Source organism: Suncus etruscus, chromosome 17 (assembly GCF_024139225.1).
Source record: "Suncus etruscus isolate mSunEtr1 chromosome 17, mSunEtr1.pri.cur, whole genome shotgun sequence".
NCBI classification, from domain to species: Eukaryota; Metazoa; Chordata; class Mammalia; order Eulipotyphla; family Soricidae; genus Suncus; species Suncus etruscus.
The window spans coordinates 29016028-29037094 of NC_064864.1; the positions used below are offsets into that span (position 1 = coordinate 29016028).

Here is a 21067-nt window from a genome sequence, read left to right on the forward strand (position 1 = left end):
AGCAATATGGAAGGTGCTCAACAGACTCCAAGAAACCATGGATCGAGTTGAACAGAACACTAATAAGAACCAAGAAAATATGAAGGCAGAAATGACAAAACTCCAAACTGAAATAACATGTCAACTAACAGGCCTGAAAAACTCAGTAAACGAAGTGAATGACAAAATGGATAAGCTCTGGGACAGGGTATCAGAAGCTGAGAATAGACTTGGTGCTGTGGAAGATGAGATACATAACAATTCCATACAGCAGGAGAGATTGGACAAAAAACTTAAAGCAAATGAGCAGACAATGGAAAAATTAGTCAAAGAATGGGAACAGACGAAAATAGAAGTCTATGATAAGATCAACAGAAACAACTTAAGAATCATTGGAGTCCCAGAGACCCAGGAAGAAAATTTCCAGGAAGAATCAATGGTCAAGAACATCATTAAAGAGAAACTTCCAGAGCTAAAGAATATATGTGATCAAATCCTGCATGCCCGAAGAGTACCAACCAAAAGAGACCCCAGAAAAACCACCCCAAGACACATCCTAGTCACAATGACAAATCCCACAGATAGAGACAGAATTCTGAAAACAGCAAGATCAAAAGGGGAAATCATGTTCAAGCAAGCTTCCCTGAGATTTACAGCAGACCTGTCACCAGAAACGCTCAATGCCAGAAAGCAGTGGTGGGATATTGTGACAAGACTGAATGAAATGAATGCTTCACCCAGAATACTATACCCAGCAAAACTCACTTTCCGGTTTGACGGAAGAATACATGGCTTCACAGACAAAAAACAGCTCAGAAACTTCACAGACACAAAACCAGTCTTAAGAGAAAAACTGAAAGACCTAATCTAAGACAAGACTACCCAAAAGACACACCAAATTTTGAAATAAAGATGGCGTTAAATCCCAGGACAATTCTTTCTCTCAACGTCAATGGACTAAATGCACCAGTTAAGAGACACAGAGTGGCTAAATGGATCAAAAAACTCAATCCAACCTTCTGCTGCCTACAAGAAACGCACCTGAATAGTCAGAACAAACATAGACTCAAAATAAAAGGCTGGAGAAAAGTTATCCAAGCAAACAACACCCATAAAAAAGCTGGAGTGGCCATACTAATATCAGATAATGCAAACTTTATACTCAGGAAGGTTGTAAGGGACAAAGACGGACATTTTATATTAATCAAGGGGTACGTAGAGCAGGAAGAATTCACTCTCCTAAACATATATGCACCGAATGAGGGGCCAGCAAAATATTTAATACAACTGCTGACAAATCTGAAAAATAATATCAACAACAACACAATAATTGTGGGGGACCTAAACACGGCTTTGTCAACACTGGACAGGTCAACCAGACTGAAACCCAACAAGAATATACTAGACCTGAGGAGAGAAATGGAAGAAAGAGGCCTAGTGGATATATATAGGACACTCCATCCCCAGAAACCTGGATACACATTCTTCTCCAATGTACATGGGACATTCTCCAGGATAGACTACATGCTGGCACATAAAACATACCTCCATAAGATCAAGAGGATAGAAATTTTGCAGACTACCTTCGCTGACCACAAGGCTCTGAAATTATTTGTGAACTCCAAAGGGACTCAGAAGAAACACTTTAACACCTGGAAGTTAAACAGCCTCATGCTCAATAACCAGTGGGTCCAAGATGAAATCAAGGAGGAAATAAAAAGGTTCCTGGAAACAAATGACAATAAAGACACAAACTCTCAGAACTTATGGGACACAGCAAAAGCAGTACTGAGAGGAAAATTTATAGCTTTGCAAGCACACATCAGGAAGGAAGAAGGAGCTTACCTGAGTAGCTTAATGACACAGCTAATAGAACTAGAAAATGCTCAACAAAAGGACCCAAGAACAGGAAGACAGAAGGAAATAACAAAGCTGAGAGCAGAAATCAACGAAGTGGAAACTCAAAAAACAATCCGAAAGATCAACGAAAGCAGAAGTTGGTTCTTTGAAAAAATAAACAAGATTGATAGACCACTGGCAAACCTAACAAAGAAAGAGAGAGAGAGAAACTTGATAACTCGTATCAGGAATGAAAAAGGAGAGATCACTACTGATATGACAGAGATTCAAAGGGTAATCAGAAACTACTTTGAAAAACTCTACGCCACTAAAAATGAGAACCTGGAAGAAATGGATAAATTCTTGGACTCTTATAATCTTCCACGGTTGAAGGAAGAGGATGTAGCATATCTAAACACCCCCATCACCATTGATGAAATTAAAACAGTAATCAAATGTCTGCCGAAAAACAAAAGCCCAGGTCCAGATGGATTCACTAATGAATTCTATCAAACTTTCCAAGAGGAACTACTGCCAATCTTGGCAAGACTCTTTCATGAAATTGAACAAACAGAAACACTTCCAAATAGCTTTTATGAAGCCAACATCACCTTGATACCTAAACCAGACAGAGACGCTACCAAAAAAGAAAATTACAGACCAATATCACTGATGAATGCAGATGCAAAGATCCTCAACAAAATCCTGGCAAATAGGATTCAATGCCTCATTAAGAAGATCATCCACTACGATCAAGTAGGTTTCATCCCAGGAATGCAAGGCTGGTTTAACATCCGTAAATCTATCAACATAATACACAACATCAATAACAAGAAAAATAAAAACCACATGATCATATCAATAGATGCAGAGAAAGCATTTGATAAGGTCCAACACCCATTCTTGATCAAAACTCTCAGCAAGATGGGAATGGAGGGAACCTTTCTCAATATAGTGAAGGCCATCTACCACAAGCCAGTGGCAAATATTATCCTCAATGGAGAAAAACTGAAAGCCTTCCCTCTAAATTCTGGCACAAGACAAGGCTGTCCTCTCTCACCACTCCTATTCAACATAGCACTGGAAGTACTTGCTATAGCGATTAGGCAAGAAAAGGATATCAAGGGAATCCAGATAGGAAAGGAAGAAGTCAAGCTCTCACTGTTTGCAGATGACATGATACTCTACTTAGAAAACCCTAAAGACTCTATCAAAAAGCTTCTAGAAACAATAGACTCATATAGCAAGGTGGCAGGCTACAAAATTAACACACAAAAATAAATGGCCTTTCTATACACCAACAGTAATAAAGAAGAAATGGACATTAAGAAAACAACCCCATTCACAATAGTACCACACAAACTCAAATATCTTGGAATCAACTTGACTAAATATGTGAAGGACCTATACAAAGAAAACTATAAAACTCTGCTCCAAGAAATAAGAGAGGACACACGGAAATGGAAACACATACCCTGCTCATGGATTGGCAGGATTAACATCATCAAAATGTCAATACTCCCCAAGGCATTATACAGATTTAATGCCATCCCTCTAAAGATACCCATGACATTCTTCAAAGAAGTGGATCAGACACTTTTGAAATTCATTTGGAACAATAAACACCCTCGAATAGCTAAAGCAATCATTGGGAAAAAGAATATGGGAGGAATTACTTTTCCCAACTTTAAACTGTACTACAAAGCAACAGTTATCAAAACAGCATGGTATTGGAATAAGGATAGGTCCTCAGATCAGTGGAATAGGCTTGAATACTCAGAAAATGTTCCCCAGAGATACAACCATCTAATTTTTGATAAAGGAGCAGGAAATCCTAAATGGAGCAGGGAAAGCCTCTTCAACAAGTGGTGTTGGCACAATTGGATAGCCACTTGCAAAAAATTAAACTTAGACCCCCAGCTAACATCATGTACAAAGGTAAAATCCAAATGGATTAAAGACCTCGATATCAGCCCCAAAACCATAAGATATATAGAACAGCACATAGGCAAAACACTACAGGACATTACAGGCATCTTCAAGGAGGAAACTGCACTCTCCAAGCAAGTGAAAGCAGAGATTAACAGATGGGAATATATTAAGCTGAGAAGCTTCTGCACCTCAAAGGAAATAGTGCCCAGGATACAAGAGCCACCCACTGAGTGGGAGAAACTATTCACCCAATACCCATCAGATAAGGGGCTAATCTCCAAAATATACAAGGCACTGACAGAACTTTACAAGAAAAAAACATCTAACCCCATCAAAAAATGGGGAGAAGAAATGAACAGACACTTTGACAAAGAAGAAATCCGCATGGCCAAAAGACACATGAAAAAATGTTCCACATCACTAATCATCAGGGAGATGCAAATCAAAACAACGATGAGATACCACCTCACACCCCAGAGAATGGCACACATCACAAAGAATGAGAATAAACAGTGTTGGCGGGGATGTGGAGAGAAAGGAACTCTTATCCACTGCTGGTGGGAATGCTGTCTAGTTCAACCTTTATGGAAAGCGATATGGAGATTCCTCCAAAAACTGGAAATCGAGCTCCCATACGATCCAGCTATACCACTCCTAGGAATATACCCTAGGAACACAAAAATACAATACAAAAACCCCTTCCTTACACCTATATTCATTGCAGCTCTATTTACCATAGCAAGACTCTGGAAACAACCAAGATGCCCTTCAACAGATGAATGGCTAAAGAAACTGTGGTACATATACACAATGGAATATTATGCAGCTGTCAGGAGAGATGAAGTCATGAAATTTTCCTATACATGGATGTACATGGAATCTATTATGCTGAGTGAAATAAGTCAGAGAGAGAGAGAAAAACGCAGAATGGTCTCACTCATCTATGGGTTTTAAGAAAAATGAAAGACACCCTTGTAATAATAATTTTCAGACACAAAAGAGAAAAGAGCTGGAAGTTCCAGCTCACCTCAGGAAGCTCACCACAAAGAGTGATGAGTTTAGTTAGAGAAATAACTACATTTTGAACTGTCCTAATATTGAGAATGTATGAGGGAAATGTAGAGCCTGTTTAGGGTACAGGCGGGGGTTGGGTGGGGAGGAGGGTGATTTGGGACTTGGGTGATGGGAATGTTGCACTGGTGATGGGTGGTGTTCCTTTTATGACTGAAACCCAAACACAATCATGTATGTAATCAAGGTGTTTAAATAAAAAAAAAAAAAAAAAAAAAAAAACAAGGAAACTGCACTCTCCAAGCAAGTGAAAGCAGAGATTAACAGATGGGAATATATTAAACTGAGAAGCTTCTGCACCTAAAAAGAAATAGCGCCCAGGATACAAGAGCCACCCACTGAGTGGGAGAAACTATTCACCCAATACCCATCAGACAAGGGGCTAATCTCCAAAATATACAAGGCACTGACAGAACTTTACAAGAAAAAAAACATCTAATCTCATCAAAAAATGGGGAGAAGAAATGGACAGACACTTTGACAAAGAAGAAATACAAATGGCCAAAAGACACATGAAAAAATGCTCCATATCACTAATCATCAGGGAGATGCAAATCAAAACAACTATGAGGTACCACATCACACCCCAGAGATTGGCACACATCACAAAGAATGAGAACAAGCAGTGTTGGTGGGGATGTGGAGAGAAAGGAACTCTTATCCACTGCTGGTGGGAATGCCATTTAGTGCAACCTTTATGGAAAGCAATATGGAGATTCCTCCAAAAACTGGAAATCGAGCTCCCATAGGACCCAGCTATATCACTCCTAGGAATATACCCTAGGAACACAAAAATACAATACAAAAATCCGTTCCTTACACCTATATTCATTGCAGCACTATTTACCATAGCAAGACTCTGGAAACAGCCAAGATACCTTTCAACAGAAGAATGGCTGAAGAAAATGTGGTACATATACACAATGGAATATTATGCAGCTGTCAGGAGAGATGAAGTCGTGAAATTTTCCTATACATGGATGTACATGGAATCTATTATGCTGAGTGAAATAAGTCAGAGAGAGAAAGACACAAAATGGTCTCACTCACCTATGGGTTTTAAGAAAAATGAAAGACATTCTTACAATAATAACTTTCAGACACAAAAGAGAAAAGAGCTGGAAGTTCCAGCTCACCTCATGAAGCTCACCACAAACAGGGATGAGTTTAGTTAAAGAAATAACTACGTTTTGAACTATACTAATAATGAGAATGTACGAGAGAAATAGAAAGCCTGTCTAAAGTACAGGTGGGGGTTGGGTGGGGAGGAGGGAGATTTGGGACATTGGTAATGGGAATGTTGCACTGGTGATGGGTGTTGTCCTTTACATGACTGAAACCCAAACACAATCATGTATGTAACAAAGTTGTTTAAATAAAATTAAAAAAAAGAATTTAAAGACTTTAAATAAAGTTTGTCTCACTTTAAGAAAAAGAACTGGGTGATGACAGGAAATAAAGTGATATATGTGATACCCTTTTAGTAATGGTATTGCAAATCACAATGTCTAAAAGAATAGTATAGGAGAGAGTGAAAAAGAAAGAGAGAGAGATCTGCCACAGAGTTATGCAGGGGAGAAGACAAATGATAGTATAGGAGGGAAACTGGGGAAGTCTGTTGGTGGCAGTAATATGCACTGGTGAAAGTTGTTGTACACTGTATGACTTAAACTCAATCATGAATTACTTTGAAATTGAAAAAAACTATTATAAACAACCTTGTAAACGCTTGTGTTAAAATAATGTAATTTTTTAAATTAAAAAGTTAAGAAAAAATTAAAAAGAGAAACAAATACTCCCAACCACATTAAACAAAGAAGTCAAGATGGAAATACATGCATAAAATATATAATTAATAGCAATTTGAGAAACGTAATGTTAATCTGTATAGATGAGGGGATAAATGCATCAGAAATGCTAACAGCATATATTTCTTGGTTCAAAGATAACTGAATTTTATATTCTTTTCATTTTATCTATGTTCTCTAAACATTCAACCCTAAATGAGCAAATGGAGATGATATCTTCAGAATAAAGAGATAACTGCAACTCAAAATGAAATCCTTAATTGCATCTGTTATTTATCCCATTCCTCAGATGAAGTAGTAGTGTTTGATTTGCTCCTCAGCGCTGTCAAAAACAGTTCTGCACAAGGGTTCGGAATGGTTGACATTTTACTTAGGAAAAACGCCACAAGAATGCTAATCCATAAAGAGACTGAAGTTTATTTCGCTTCTGTGACTCACTGTGCACAGCTGGGAGTCTCCATCAGAGCAGCTTAATAGAGAATAGACACTGCACAATTCTCAGCTTGATTGTCCCAGCCCCACCACTATCCATCTTCCAGTCCTCATTACTAAACCTTCTGCAAGACCCTGGCACCCACTGCAGGAGTTACTAAGCAGTATTCCACCTGGCTGCAAGAAGTAGTTCTGACATTATTGGTAGTTATTCAACTAGCTGGTTTGTACCTCTTCGACCTGGCCTCACTGCTCAGAACTTCTGAACCCTGAGAATGTGGGACAATTTGTAACATTGGTGCTGCAGCCCTGAGCAGGAATGCTAATGATGTACTTCTAAGCCCTCATGGGACTCTGATCCTATGGCCTCACAATCATTGCATGGTAAGTACTTACTACCCTCAATTATCAGCAGTCACAAGGCAATTCTGTGCACATGATTTAGAGGTAGTGGGTGGTAGGTAGTGAGAGAGATGGGATTTCATAATTGTCCAAAACCAGCTTTTAAGAATTAAAATTAACAGAGAACTGAATCTTAAACTAATAAAAAAAATTCAATCTCCCTCCATTCATACACTCAATCCCCTGGAACTGCTGGAATGACAAAGTTGGTAGAACTTCAAGTAAAGATTTCTGGCCCTAGGAAGGGACAAAGCAGTAGAATATTGGCTTTGGAGGATCCACAGGGGCTGGGAAGGAAGACAGAGAGGACTGAGAAAAATGAAAATCAAAGAACTGCTTGGTTTTAAATTCAGAAGTTAGATCTGGGTCCTTGATACACATTGCCTGGGACCCAGCACAGTAATGTGTTTATTAGTGGAACATGATTAAATTGCTCCATGGTGAAGCAAATTTAATCCTCCGCCAAAGTGAGCTTCAGAATCCTCCACCTCACTCCCCACCTACTACAATCATCACTATCTGTTTCTACTATTGCTTTAGTATAGTTGGGTTCCAGTAATATTTACTAGAACATATTTTTATTTTTATTTATTTTTTCTTCTTTATTTGAACATCTTGATTACATAAATGATTGTGATTAGGTTTCAGTCATGTAAAGAACACCCCCTTCACCAGTGCAACATTCCCACCACCAATGTCCCAAATCTCCCTCCATCCCACCCCACCCCTACCTGTACTCCAGACAGGCTTTCCAGTTCCCTCATTCATTCACATGATTATGGTAGTTCTCTGTGTAGTTATTTCTATAGCTGTACTCACCACTCTTTGTGGTGAGCTTCATGGAGTGAGCTGGTGTTCCAGCCCTCCTCTCATTGTCTCTGAGGATTGTTACAAAAATGACTTCTATTTTTCTTAAAACCCATAAATGAGTGAGACTATTCTGTATCTCTCTCTCCCTCTGACTTATTTCATTCAGCATGATAGATTTCATGTACATCCATGTATAGGAAAATTTCATGACTTCATCTTTCCTGATGGCTGCATAATATTCCATTGTGTATATGTACCACAGTTTCTTTAGCCATTCGTCTGTTAAAGGGCATCTTGGTTGTTTCCAGAGCCTGGCTATTGTGAATAGTGCTGCAATAAATATAGGTGTGAGGAAGGGGTTTTTGTATTGTATTCTTGTGTAGAACATACTTTTAGCACTACAGACAAACCTGTAAAACATTAGACTACATTCAGCTTCTTGGTCCTAGCTTTATCCTCCTTTGTCAAAGGGAGCAGAAAATAGTTTGGTTCTCTCCTCACACCAGGGTGATCTCTTTCCTGGAATGGTCACCCATAGTGCAAAGCCAGAGGCTCTCCAGATGCTCCTTCCATCTTTACTTTTGCATTCTTTACTTTTCTACTTTAGGAGGCAGATGTCTCTCCACTGACCCCATGAAGCAGATGGATAACACCCATGGAAAAGAAGAACTAAAGAGCATTCAGGCAGTGGTCACTTTTCCCAAGATTTCATTGCATCAGACACCCCATGTGTCTGCAAGGGGTTGAGGGCCACATATCAGTATCAGCAGAATGAACATATTTAGCACTCAGGTCATGGAAAACAGGATTTCCATAAGGCTGCAACTGATGAACCCAGGCTTGTGAGGGGAAATAATAAACACATTTCCCTTCTTTTCCAAAGAATCCTGAAAATGAAATATCTTCAGAGGTAATCTCGCTGCTCCTTCTTGCTCTATAGAATGAATATCTTTATCTGTTCTAGGTATGAAAGGGACTCTGAACACAGCCCTGCACATGGATGATTCCAATCTCTAGGAACAAAAGCCCAGTGTGAAGTTGCCTGTGTCTGTCAACTCTTGTGAAGTCTGGGCAGAATATTAGGAGGAGGTGTATAGCCCTCTTTTGCTCCCTATATATAGTATTGCATCTTAGTCATGGCACTGACTGAGATTGCATTCCATTAAAGGTCCTTTATCTTTCTTTTATCTTGAGGAAATGGTTTTCAAGAAAGGGAGTGACTTCTGAGCCAGGAAAGTCAAAAAGGCTCCCAAGTTAGTAAAAAAAAATAATGATGCCCAAGTCTACAATGTTTATAATAGGTGTACAACTATACCTGCTTAGCAGAGTTAAACTGGCCAAGTTTAAGCTTCTTATTCCCTTACCTTTGGAAATTCTCCTGAGAGTGGTCAACAGTAATTCTGCACCACTTTAAGTCATGCACTAAGGACACTTGAATGGACAAACGCACAAGAGCCTCTTTGGGATTTTATTTTTGATCAAAAAGAAAATCAAATACAAATTGTGGAATACCAATAACAATAAGCATGAGGCCCCATGAAAAATTGTCAGGTCAAGCCCTGTGGGAATTTGGTGTAATTTTCTAGCAAAATTTGTCCCCACTAGGTTGCTTGGTGATCACCTATGCTAGGCAGGTCCAGAAACAACAGAGAGATGATAAAAATTTTGCTCACAGCTACACAGTGAGCTGGTAGCATAAACCTTTGATTTTGGCCATATAGCACTCCCTCAACAAGAATGCACTTCCTGGATGAGATAATTTAATTAGCATTTGTCCAACACCCTGCAGTGGAAGGCAATCATCCACTCCCTCCATTCTCTAAAGAGACTGAGTAATCTATAGTTTCTTGATGCCACTTAAATTAAAATATCTGACTCACTCTCCCCAAGATTTCTCTTGAGGTTACTTTCTTTAAGAAAACACCCAATTGGTGCCTTAATTTAAATGACCCCTTTTGGCTTGAATCTTAAGAAAAACACTTGGTTTGAGTTTTTGGTGCCAGAGTTTTCTATGTTTGGAGGTTAACATGTGCACAGACACATGAGTTTTTCTACCCTGGCTTCAGTATGGTCACAATATTCTACTTGGTTCTTTTAGCAGCTCCCTACTAGGGATGAATCATATAGAGATGCTGTCCAAGGACATTACTCAGGGTTGGCCCTGCCTCGGTAGGAGCCTTCCTTGGAATTGCTCTATAAGACCTGGGCCCCTATTTACTGTTCACCATCAACAATAAAGTTAGTTAGGTCACCTCCAATTCCCAGCTTTACTCCTCACAGCTTCATCTCCCATTAGGTTCCATAGCTCAGCCCTGGCTTTAAAGGTTTTCATAGGCCCCTGACACTCTGTGTCCATTCCATCTAATTTGATTCTAAAACCTCCTAGACCTTGCTTTTGTGCACCGTGGGCCTTCATAACAAAGGTTTGCATGGTAAATCTTATTCTTTGATTTTTAGTAATAAGCTGCCAGGTAGACAGATAACAACTGGGATATGCAGTTATTAGGGCAGATTTTTAAATGACAAAAGGATACGTTAAAAAAAAAAAAACCACTTGAAAATCAGCTTCCTTCCAACTCAATTATATTCTAGCCTCCTGCTTGGAAGCTCCTTATACTGAGATTCCAGCTCCCATTGGCTTCAGGGTGTTGGAAGAGTGTTGCCTTGGCAACATGTAAAGCCCAGACACCTGAAACACGGAGTGAAAGACGCGGTGGCTCCTGCTTGCTCATCTCGGAGGGTCCAGTCGGCTTTGCTCAGTGAACATTTCCACTGACTGTGGAGTCAGAGTTAAGCTGAAGGAAGGAGTGAGGAAAGGAGCTAGCAAGCTGTGTCTGATAATAACTAGCCTCAGAGGAATCTTTGGGATGAAGGCGAGTGCCCTGGCAGATATAAATGGTTGCTTCTGCAGGCATCTACAGTCAAGCAAATTCCTTCCACATCAGAGAGACTCAAAGAATGTCTGTCTGGTTTCCTCTTCCCAGGTAGCTGACTCAACATAAACTGGTTTTTATCCTGGTCATTACCCAAACCCATGCTGACCACCTACCAAACTTCCCAAATTTGGCTATCCCAAACAGACATCACAGATAGTCCCTGGAACCCAGACAGTATGGAGTACACCTTAACAATCTAGAATATCACAATACTCTCACTAATTCACCTTTTTACATTTACATAATATAAAAATAAATCTAGCTCTAAAATACCACTAAGCTGTGCATGGTGATTATAATATCATAATCAAACAACAAACTTTTTATGATTTATCAAACCAACCTATGGCTCTAACTTTTGCTGCAAGATGGCCTGAATGAACCCCATTCTTACCTCACATAAATATACCCCCATCATCTTGGCCTCTAACTGGCAAAGCAGTCCCTCTCCCATATTGCAACTGATGAACAATTCTCCCTCTAGTCTAGGCTCCAAGACCCTATGTTTAAGATTCTATTCCAGCCCTCAAAGGACACAAAGAATCTTCCCCTTCCCATTGTTCAGGACTCAAATACTACAGAACCCTTGCCTTTCTGCCAGAGATGGAGAAGACAAGGGGGCATATTCATTATTAGAGATGCCTTCCTCTCAAGTGTAGGAAGTGTGTGTATTATGTATGGAATTATAAACACCTGTACTGAATATTAGCCAGTCTATTGCTTCTCTTTGTATCACTCTGACTCAGTAAACACAGGATCACCTATCTGGATTATTCCTGAGATTATCTGGACTAGGCAGCTATAGGCAGCCACACAATGCCCTTTCTTGTAACCCAGCCCTTGGTGCCACACAGTGACCACATCTGAGGTATCTTATTTGATCATTTTTCCAACTACCTGCTTGCTATAGGGGCCTCTTGGATATATCAGATTCTGACCTTTACAGGCTGTTTTTAAAGTAAAAGGTTCTAATCCTGGAAAAAGTTTAGCTTTCACTAAAACTCCCATAGGAAGAAGAAACAAGGTAATACTGAGAGAGGTCATAGACCTGTCATTTGCATGAACCCCATTTCAAACAACTAAAGCCTACTTGAGGTGTGCAGCTCATCTGTATGAAACATATCTCTTGATGAAACATCTCTTCGATGAAAGAAATGCATAGAATCCAGAATCTTTAAATATAGGAACCTGATACCAACAACAGCTAAAGTGTGAACAAATTTCACTGGCACCACAGAGAATGACTCGGGTTGGACAGACTGTTATGCCTGAAGCCCAGAGTCGGTCTTATGCCTATAAACTTCAGGGGTGAGGCCTTCTTGTAATCAGGCCAAGAATTTTTTTCCATTTTCTCCATATTTTTCTGGGCCTATGCAGACAACGGCAATTGCCACTGTCACACCTTTATTATTTTTTTAAACCCTTATCCTTTAAGGAAAAAAAAACAATTTACTGAACTTAAAAACAAATAACTGTAGTAGAATGCCTATGTCTAATACAGACAGGGGATGGGAAGGGGGAGGGGTATTGGGAGGAGGAATTTTACACTAGTGAAGGGGGGTGTTCTGTTTGTGACTGTAACCCAACTATAATCATGTTACTTAAATAAAAAATAAAAATAAATAAAAATAAAAAAATAAACATCTCTCTCCAGTAGTCTCAGCACCCCACTTCTTGAAGCTTTTATCTATGTCCATGATCTTGTCTCACTCTCCAATCAAGGGCAATACTCTGGCTATAAGTATCCTGCCTCAACTATAGTCACTTCCATCCCTGTGATCAACTATATTCACCTCCATCCCTGTGATTTTAACTACTCTTAGAGGAATTACCCTCTTTTCTAGCCTCCTTCGAGGACTTTACCATTCTTTACCTAGGATAGATAGTACAAGGATTAAAGCAACCTGCTGGTACCCAGCTGGCCCTAGTTGGAACTCCAAGCACTGCATATGATCCCTGGAATATTGTTAGGAGCCACTCATGAGTAACAATAATAACCCCTGAGAGCCACCAGATATGGCCCAAGTCTCATGTCAATCTCAAAAATGAAACAAACAATTAAGCAAACAAACAAAAATACAGAGTTTAGTTAATTCCAGAGTCACTATGCTCAGCTTTTGCATTAATTGTATTTCTAGTTTGCAAATTTCTGGGAGCTCCTCTTATAAGTGAAACCTCTGTGAGCTCCACCTATAAGAGATAGCTTTACCTGAGAAGACTGGAGCAAGGAACTTCTGTGCTCTAACACCGTCACAGAACAATGGATCCCACCCCAGCATATTCTGCTGCAGCAGGAAGAAGGGGAAATGATGCTGAGGGTTACCTTACGCATATCTTTGCCAAAGGTCTCACTGTAGGTTGTGCCGAGGATTTCAAACTGGACATAAGGATTTGAACTGTCCTCGCGGAACTCCATCACCCCCGTAAGACCAGTGATGTGGCCCTACAGGAAAGAAAGACACCATTGGAAAGAAGTGGACACATGGATGAGGTTGGCAATCTCAAAGATACAAGTTGGGGTGGATGAAAAGCAATGAAGTTATGAGGAGGAAAGGATGATAGTCCCAGATTTTCAGAGCAAGATCAACACACACAGATACCAGGCTAATGTTTATAGTGGAAATTCCTATCTTATATCTTAGGCTTATGCAGTCAATAATACTAGACTTGTACCTACCTCAGGTCCCATACAAATAGAATGACACTAAATTCCTAAACATTTTCCCTTAATGTCCTCTCAATGACTCACCAGCTCAATGGCTCACTTTGACATGAGCCTTCAAGAGGCAGGTCACAGATAAGAGTCATACCTGACATGGCAGGAAGTTGTGCAGAAGTAAAATTAAGCACAAAAGAAAGCAAACCAGGTCCTGATTTTGCTATCTGGCATGCCTTACCAAGTCATCTCTCACCTTGAACCTTCAGCTGGAACCTAAATAAACTTGGATCTCAGAGTTTCTAAGACTGAGTGAGAATAGATGTAATGTCTGGCCAGACTGGATGTGATATGCAAGCCCTCCTCTTACACTGGCAATTTGGAGGGCTCTGGAGAGGCAGGTAACTGAAGAGATCTATTAGTCCATTGGGAACTTTCTTCACTCAGGAGGCCTGCATAAGGTAATTTCTTTCAGTCTTCATATTCCAGACACTATTCACTGGAAGAATCTGAATGCAGCACGAGTCTAAGAGGGAATGTGCCTCTGATCTGAGTTGCAGCAAATTTGATCCTATACCATTTCTGCTACTGAAATGACTTGCAATTTACTATAACAAACACTCCTAGCACTATAGATGTCCCTGAATTCTCTTTTGAGTCTTCTAAAGGACAATTCTCTCTAACAAGTCTTCAGTGAATTACCAGATTCATTTCCAACCCAACCTTTAAATTTGAAGTCGTCTCACCCCATGGGGCCTACCACAAATGCAGAGTATGCATGCAGCCATGTGCATCTGTGCATGTACATGTGCACACAATGCTTACGTATGCATGCCCACCCCTCAGAACAAACTGAGCTTTTGGTTGATCCTTCATGCACTTCCAACTGAGAAAACATCTCTTGCTGACAATGGCAGCCTACCTCAAAGGCTATCTGGCAGAAGCAACAGCTCCACATTTTTACTAACATTGACCTTAATGTTCAAGTCACATTAAGCAAGTTATTTAACCTTTCTGAAATACAAACTCCTTAGATGTGCAGACAATAGTAATGGAGATAATAACAATAATAACCAAGACAACGATTGTCTGAAAGTACAAAGGAGACAATTATGATAACAACACATATTCCAGAACTCCAGCTCACTCATCCTCAAATGCTGAGGCAATAATAATAGTACTGGAGGAGGGAAAGATTAAGGGCAGACAATGAAGGGGTAGGTAGACTTCAGGTCACAGTGGAGTGAGCAGACAGTGAGGAGTGAGAAGAACAACATATCTTGAACTGGGCCAGAAAAGGTTCCCCCATATACACACTTTTTTGATGGTGTCCAGCATGGATCTTCCTCCATTCCACGGTTTGGTGGATTTGCGTATGCAATTAAGGCTTGCCATGCTGTGCCACTTTCTGTCCTCCAGCTTCCTGTGGAATGCATTGGCCAGCATGAGAACGCTGTCATATAGGTAGAGGTTAGAGATCTGCAAAAGACAGAAACAAATACATCCTTTACATGAGTGCATTTCTAATGAAAAAGAAGACTGAAGAGAAGACAGTTGAGGGCTGAGCAACCCAGATTACAAATACTAAGTGAGGTCCAATATCTACCCACCATCATCCTGCTTTCAGCTGTTCATTTAAAATTCCAGCCAGAGTTCTAAACAGAATAAGGCTTATTCCTTCTTCAGGAACTGGGGATAGTGGGATGGGGAAAAGGGAGATGAGGAAAAGACATACATTAACAAGAGAACTAACATGATAGACATAATGAATGAAAACCAGAGTTTTTCTGCAAAATGAGATGGAGCATGTTGCTCCTTTAATAAAGGATAAGTCGAAAGTCATGTCTGAAAAATTAGTTGAATAAGGATAGGAAACATCTGCAAAGGTTTGAAGGTTCAAAGCATTAGGATCAGTGATAGCAGTATGTACGGTTTCTGGAAAAGAACAGTTAACTAAAGATTTCAGGCTTTGTGGAATTCAGTTTTTTCTTGCAACTGCTCAACCTATTGTTATAGTAAAATAATAGGTAAATAGGTAGATGTGGGACCAGGAAACTGTATATGGGTTAGCACCTGGTACCAATGTGGTACTAAAGGATTCTGACCCCTCTGGGTTCACTGTGGATGGTGGGAAGAAGATAGAAGGAAAAGATTGAGTGTTCTTGGCACCAATGGGCATAGCAGTCATTCAGTCCAGTTGACTGAGAATCTTCAGGGGTGATCCTAGTTCTAGGAACTACTTTGTAAATCTCCCCAAACTCCAAAACCTTGAAGAAATAGCTCAGGGGTAATGTAACTGTCTTGTATACATCAGATCCCAATTCAATCCCTGGCACCACATATGGTTCCCCAAGCACTGCCAGGGATGACTCCTGAGTACAGAACCTAATATTAGTCTTTGAGCACTACAGAGTGTTGGGTTACTGATCCTACCCTAATCAATAATTGTACTCCACCCTAGAGTTTGATCTGGTGATAGTTTATTGGATTATTCAAGACAAATTTATCCAATAAAAATCAGGTGGGACCTGATTCTTGTCAATAAAAGCAGGGGTCTGAGGAAGGCAGGGGCTCATTCTTTGATCTTCTTCCATTGAGCTGTGCTCCATCTTAGGAGTAGAAAGCTTGGGTGGTTTGAATTTCTTGCTTGAGCACTGGATTTCCTAAATCCATTCTTATACCTCACCACTGTGTGAATTATTTCCTGCCAATCTCTACAAGTGGAACTGTTCCCCGGTCCTAATTGGACAGGGGAATGGGAACTGCCTTTCCTGTCTGAGAGCTTGGTGGAAGTCAAACCTCAACCAATATCCTAAAATATGATGCAAAGTTCCCTCCCCACAAACAACAAAAGTCTGAATTATGCTGAGTGAAATTAAGTCAGAGAGAGAGAGAAAGACGCAGAATGGTCTCACTCATCTATGGGTTTTTAAGAAAAATGAAAGACATTCTTGCAATAATAACTTTCAGACACAAAAGAGAAAAGAGCTGAAAGTTACAGCTCACCTCATGAAGCTCGCAACAAACAGGGATGAGTTTAGTTAGAGAAATAACTAAGTTTCAAACTACCCTAATAATGAGAATGTACAGGGAAATAGAAAGCCTGTCTAGAGTACAGGCGGGGGTTGGGTGGGGAGGAGGGAGATTTGGGACATTGGTAATGGGAATGTTGCACTGGTGATGGGTGGTGTTCTTTACATGACTGAAACCCAAACACAATCATGTATGTAATAAATAAAAAAAATTTTTAAAAAAAGAACCACTAAAAAAACGTCTGAATACACTAGCAAAACTGACTCAGGGACCACAGCTGGCCAGGTCCTAGGTTAGAGAGTCTGTAGGCAGTTTAAGACCAAGTCAACAGGTCTAGTAGGAGGGGGGGAAACTAAGAGGGATGTAACTATCAGGGACTAAAACCATGCTAGTTTTGAGTAGTTCAGAGTGAGAGAATAGATGAGTTTAGATAGAAATGTATTGGGGCGCATCTGTGCCCAGGAGTTATATCTGAACCTAAAAATTCCACTCTGATCCTCATAAGTGCCTAGAATAAATAGCAAAATAAGAAACCTGACAGCAGCTTGCAGTAACAGAGGTTGCTGAGGCCTTGCTTAGAGCCTGCAGTACATTGTGGCAATCAGAGCTATCTTCTGTAGCTGTGTTTTCTGAGATTCAGTCCTCTGCTTAGCTGTTTGAAGCAGGCTGGATTATAGTGGTGACAAATTCTACCCCTGAGCAGAATTAGGAGGAAGGAGATAGAGCAGTCCAAGAGTGGTGAGGTTTAGGCTTATTAAAACAACTAACTGTAGCCAACAGATAGCACAGCAGATAAGTGTTTGCCTTCTGCACAGCTGACACTAGTTCAATCTTGGACCCAGCAATGTGGTTCCTTGAACCTTATTGGGAGTGATCCCTGAGTCATGAGATTGAAATGGACAGAGCCAGTATTTCCTGTCCACTCCTTCCACCAAATAACGGAAGTAAAGTTAAAATGCCATTTGGATGACTCAAATACCAGCACCACCTCTCAGGGGCAGCCCTATTCTCAGGTATCATCCTTATGCTACTCAACTCTTTCATGGAGAGGTGTCATTGAACAAAGGAAGGATGAAGGTGGAGAAATGAGATAACTTCCAGGCTTACTCAGGTTTGGGACCCTTTGCAAGTAACTGTTACACAAACAACCATCAACTAAAGTAGGTCAAGGGAACAAATGTCTGCACACCTAAGCAGCAAGGTGTCTGCTAAAAATATTTTAGAAAAACAAAATCACCAGATATAAATAGGAGACTACATAAGCCTCAAAGGACTCCTAGGAAGATCAAATAAGACCTCTGAGTTGTGGGGAGCACCCTTGCTGCCTCCCAGCCTCACCTTTTACCACTCCCCAATAAGTCCCTCATACCTCCAATATCTCTACACTATTTCGACCTGCCACTACTTCCTTGCATATTTTATTTTATTTTATTTTATTTTTAGACAACTATCCAGGTCTGGTTAAATTCTTTTGACATTTAGGTGAGACCATTATTACCTATATGTTATAGCAGGGGTCTTCAAACTACGGCCCGTGGGCCACATATTGTATTTATTCCCATTTTGTTTCTTCACTTCTAAATAAGATATATGCAGTGTGCATAGAAATTTGTTCATAATTTTTGTTTTACTATATTCTGGCCCTCCAACAGTCTGAAGGACAGTGAACTGGCCCCCTGTTTAAAAAGTTTGAGGACCCCTGTTCTATAGCATCAAAAACTATAAATCCACTGAAAGGTAAAAAGAAAATAATTAGGATTCAAAGTAACAAGATTAGTTGAGAATCCTAGTACGAGATTGTCATGTGGATCACCCAGAGGCCAAGCTCAAGAAGCCAAAGGTATCTGCTATAATGAAAGCCTTGCTGCAATTACAAGCTCATTATGGTCCAATAGTCAGTTTTCAAATAGCTACTGAAACCAAGGCCAAGTTGGGTTGTTGTCTCCAAAGGAAACTTGAGCGTATTCTGCAACTGGATTTCCATAAAAGCTGGGCCTGGTACTGAGACCATGGCATTACACTAAGGATGGGATTCCCTCAGCAGCAGTGATAGCTGGTATTTAATACTGGAAGCTGTGTTTAGTCTGGATATTATCAAGAATCTGTTATAGCTCCTCATCTTCAAACCACCCTTCAAGGCTTAGGATTAGAGCCTTGGACTCCTTAGCAGTTTCTTGGCAAAGGTTGGCTAAACATGCCAACTCAAACTTATGAAGCTTTTTCTGTAGCAATAAGCTACAAACACTGGCAATTATCTCTCTATTTTTGAAATGACTGAAATGTGCTATAGAGTTCAGAAAGTTCTTGCTCATCCTCAGCACTCTCTTTCTTTTGCTTCCAATGCCCCAAAAGTATACAGATTTATAAGTTTAAAAGAGATTTGGCTGTTTCAAACTCTTTGGAAAATATGAGCTGGGAAGTATCTTCTTCTATGTTGCCAGCATGCGGGTCCCAAACACCAACCACCATCAAAGGGCCAGGGCAAGCATAACTTCTTGCATATTTTAGACATAAGCCACTAAAAGAAAGGCCATGGCCATTTAAACCAGAGATGGACTAAGGAACCTGGTATTGGGTATGTTCCACAGTATTTGCCCTGTAATTCAGGCTAACCCATCTCTGCCATGATGTGTCCAAACAAATATACCTGCTTTCTCCTTTGAAGTCCTGATGCCCTAATTATGCCTGCAAAGTTCAATTCTACCTCCAACTAGTATTCTGTGGCCACTTTAGGTCCAAGGGTGCATGCCACTAAGGCCTGTGTGCCTGATGTCTAAATTTTAAGGTCTAAAGAGCTGGGGAGAATAAGTGGGAATTGTTTCTAAAGAGATATAGATGTGTCCAGATGTGCAATCACTGTTGAATTAATCAAAAGCCTTAGGTCTGGGAAAAGCAGGCATGTTAGTAATCTTTCAGAAGTCCATGCAAAAATATCCTGATAGCTGTGGGACATCATCACACTGGAGATTAACCTCCCTGTCCTGCAAGAAAAATGTGATGGAGCCATGTCCTTCAGCCCCTGAGTTTGGAGCAGCAATTCCTTGATGAGAAAGACTAACCATCTCCCCATTCCTCTTAGCTCCCAGGCTCTGAGAAACCTCAAATACTGGTAAATTATTTCTTTTTATGATTAATTTTTATTATTACTTTAATTAAACACCCTGGTTACAAAATTGTTCATGATTGAGTTTCAGTCATAGAATGTATACCACCCTTCACCAGTGTACATTTCCCACCAACAATGTCCCTAGTTTCCCTCCCACTCACACCCTCTTGCCTCTGGAGCAGGCATTTGGTACACTTTCTGATGTGTCTGCATCCTCTTTAAAAATATATAAAGGAGGTACTTCTGTAAGAGAATGCAATCACGAGGCTGGCTTGGTTTTATATTTTATCTTTTTATCCAAAAGGATAAATCAAAGCCAAAATTCCTAGATGATGTGCAAAGTTCCTTCTGGAGACATCTGTGCATCTTCAGGAACCCACTGATGGGTGGTACAAGTCACCTAGTGGCACCTTTTAACCATATCTCTATCATTTCACAGACACAGAGCAGGGCCACCAATGTAGTTTTCTTTCCAACCCACCCCTCTCAGGACTTCTGTTCACAATGAATTAAGGTACATAACATATGTATAAATTCAGAGAAGCGGCAATAAAAAGGGCAAAACAGGATGTGATTCATAAAGGCAAAAATTTCTTATCCCTCCTACAAGTATGTCTTCTGGGAAGGGTGAGCACATTTAAGAGCAAAGGAGAATTCAAAGAAATATTCCTTTGCAGCTCAGTGTGTGTTCACTATTTCTAGAACCCAGAAAAATCAACAAAATTAGTTCTTAATATAAATTAAGTATGTTGTATATATGGAAAATGAATGGATAGATGATGTTAAATAGCTGGATCTCTTCCTAAGAAAGTATACTCTAATTGAATTTGATTCACAGGGGAGAAATGATATAAATAATAGAAGAAAAAAAGATTTATTGCTTTCACCTATGGAAACCTTAGGTTCACCTCCTAAGTTGTAACAATTTTCTTTTTGTTTATGTATGCATTTATATATATATAGTATATATATGTGTGTGTCTTCCTGAACTTTGTGTGAACTCCATTCACTCCTGCTCCCTCTTCTGAGATATGTCTCACTGCCCACATACGCTGACCCTAAC

At 40.0% G+C, this 21067-nt stretch overlaps 1 protein-coding gene and 1 pseudogene across 1 annotated transcript in view; both read right to left on the reverse strand.

Moving 5' to 3' along the window:
* GRID1 (glutamate ionotropic receptor delta type subunit 1) overlaps window positions 1-21067 on the reverse strand; it is an 809472-nt gene that overhangs the window by 221104 nt on the left and 567301 nt on the right. The window contains exons 7-8 of the mRNA XM_049790649.1: window positions 15183-15344; window positions 13533-13652 (exon numbers count right to left, since the gene is read on the reverse strand). Of these exons, the coding sequence (XP_049646606.1) occupies window positions 13533-13652; window positions 15183-15344 (282 nt within the window). The remainder of the gene's footprint in view (window positions 1-13532; window positions 13653-15182; window positions 15345-21067) is intronic.
* Window positions 18959-19367, reverse strand: LOC125994978 (DNA-directed RNA polymerase II subunit RPB4-like; annotated as a pseudogene).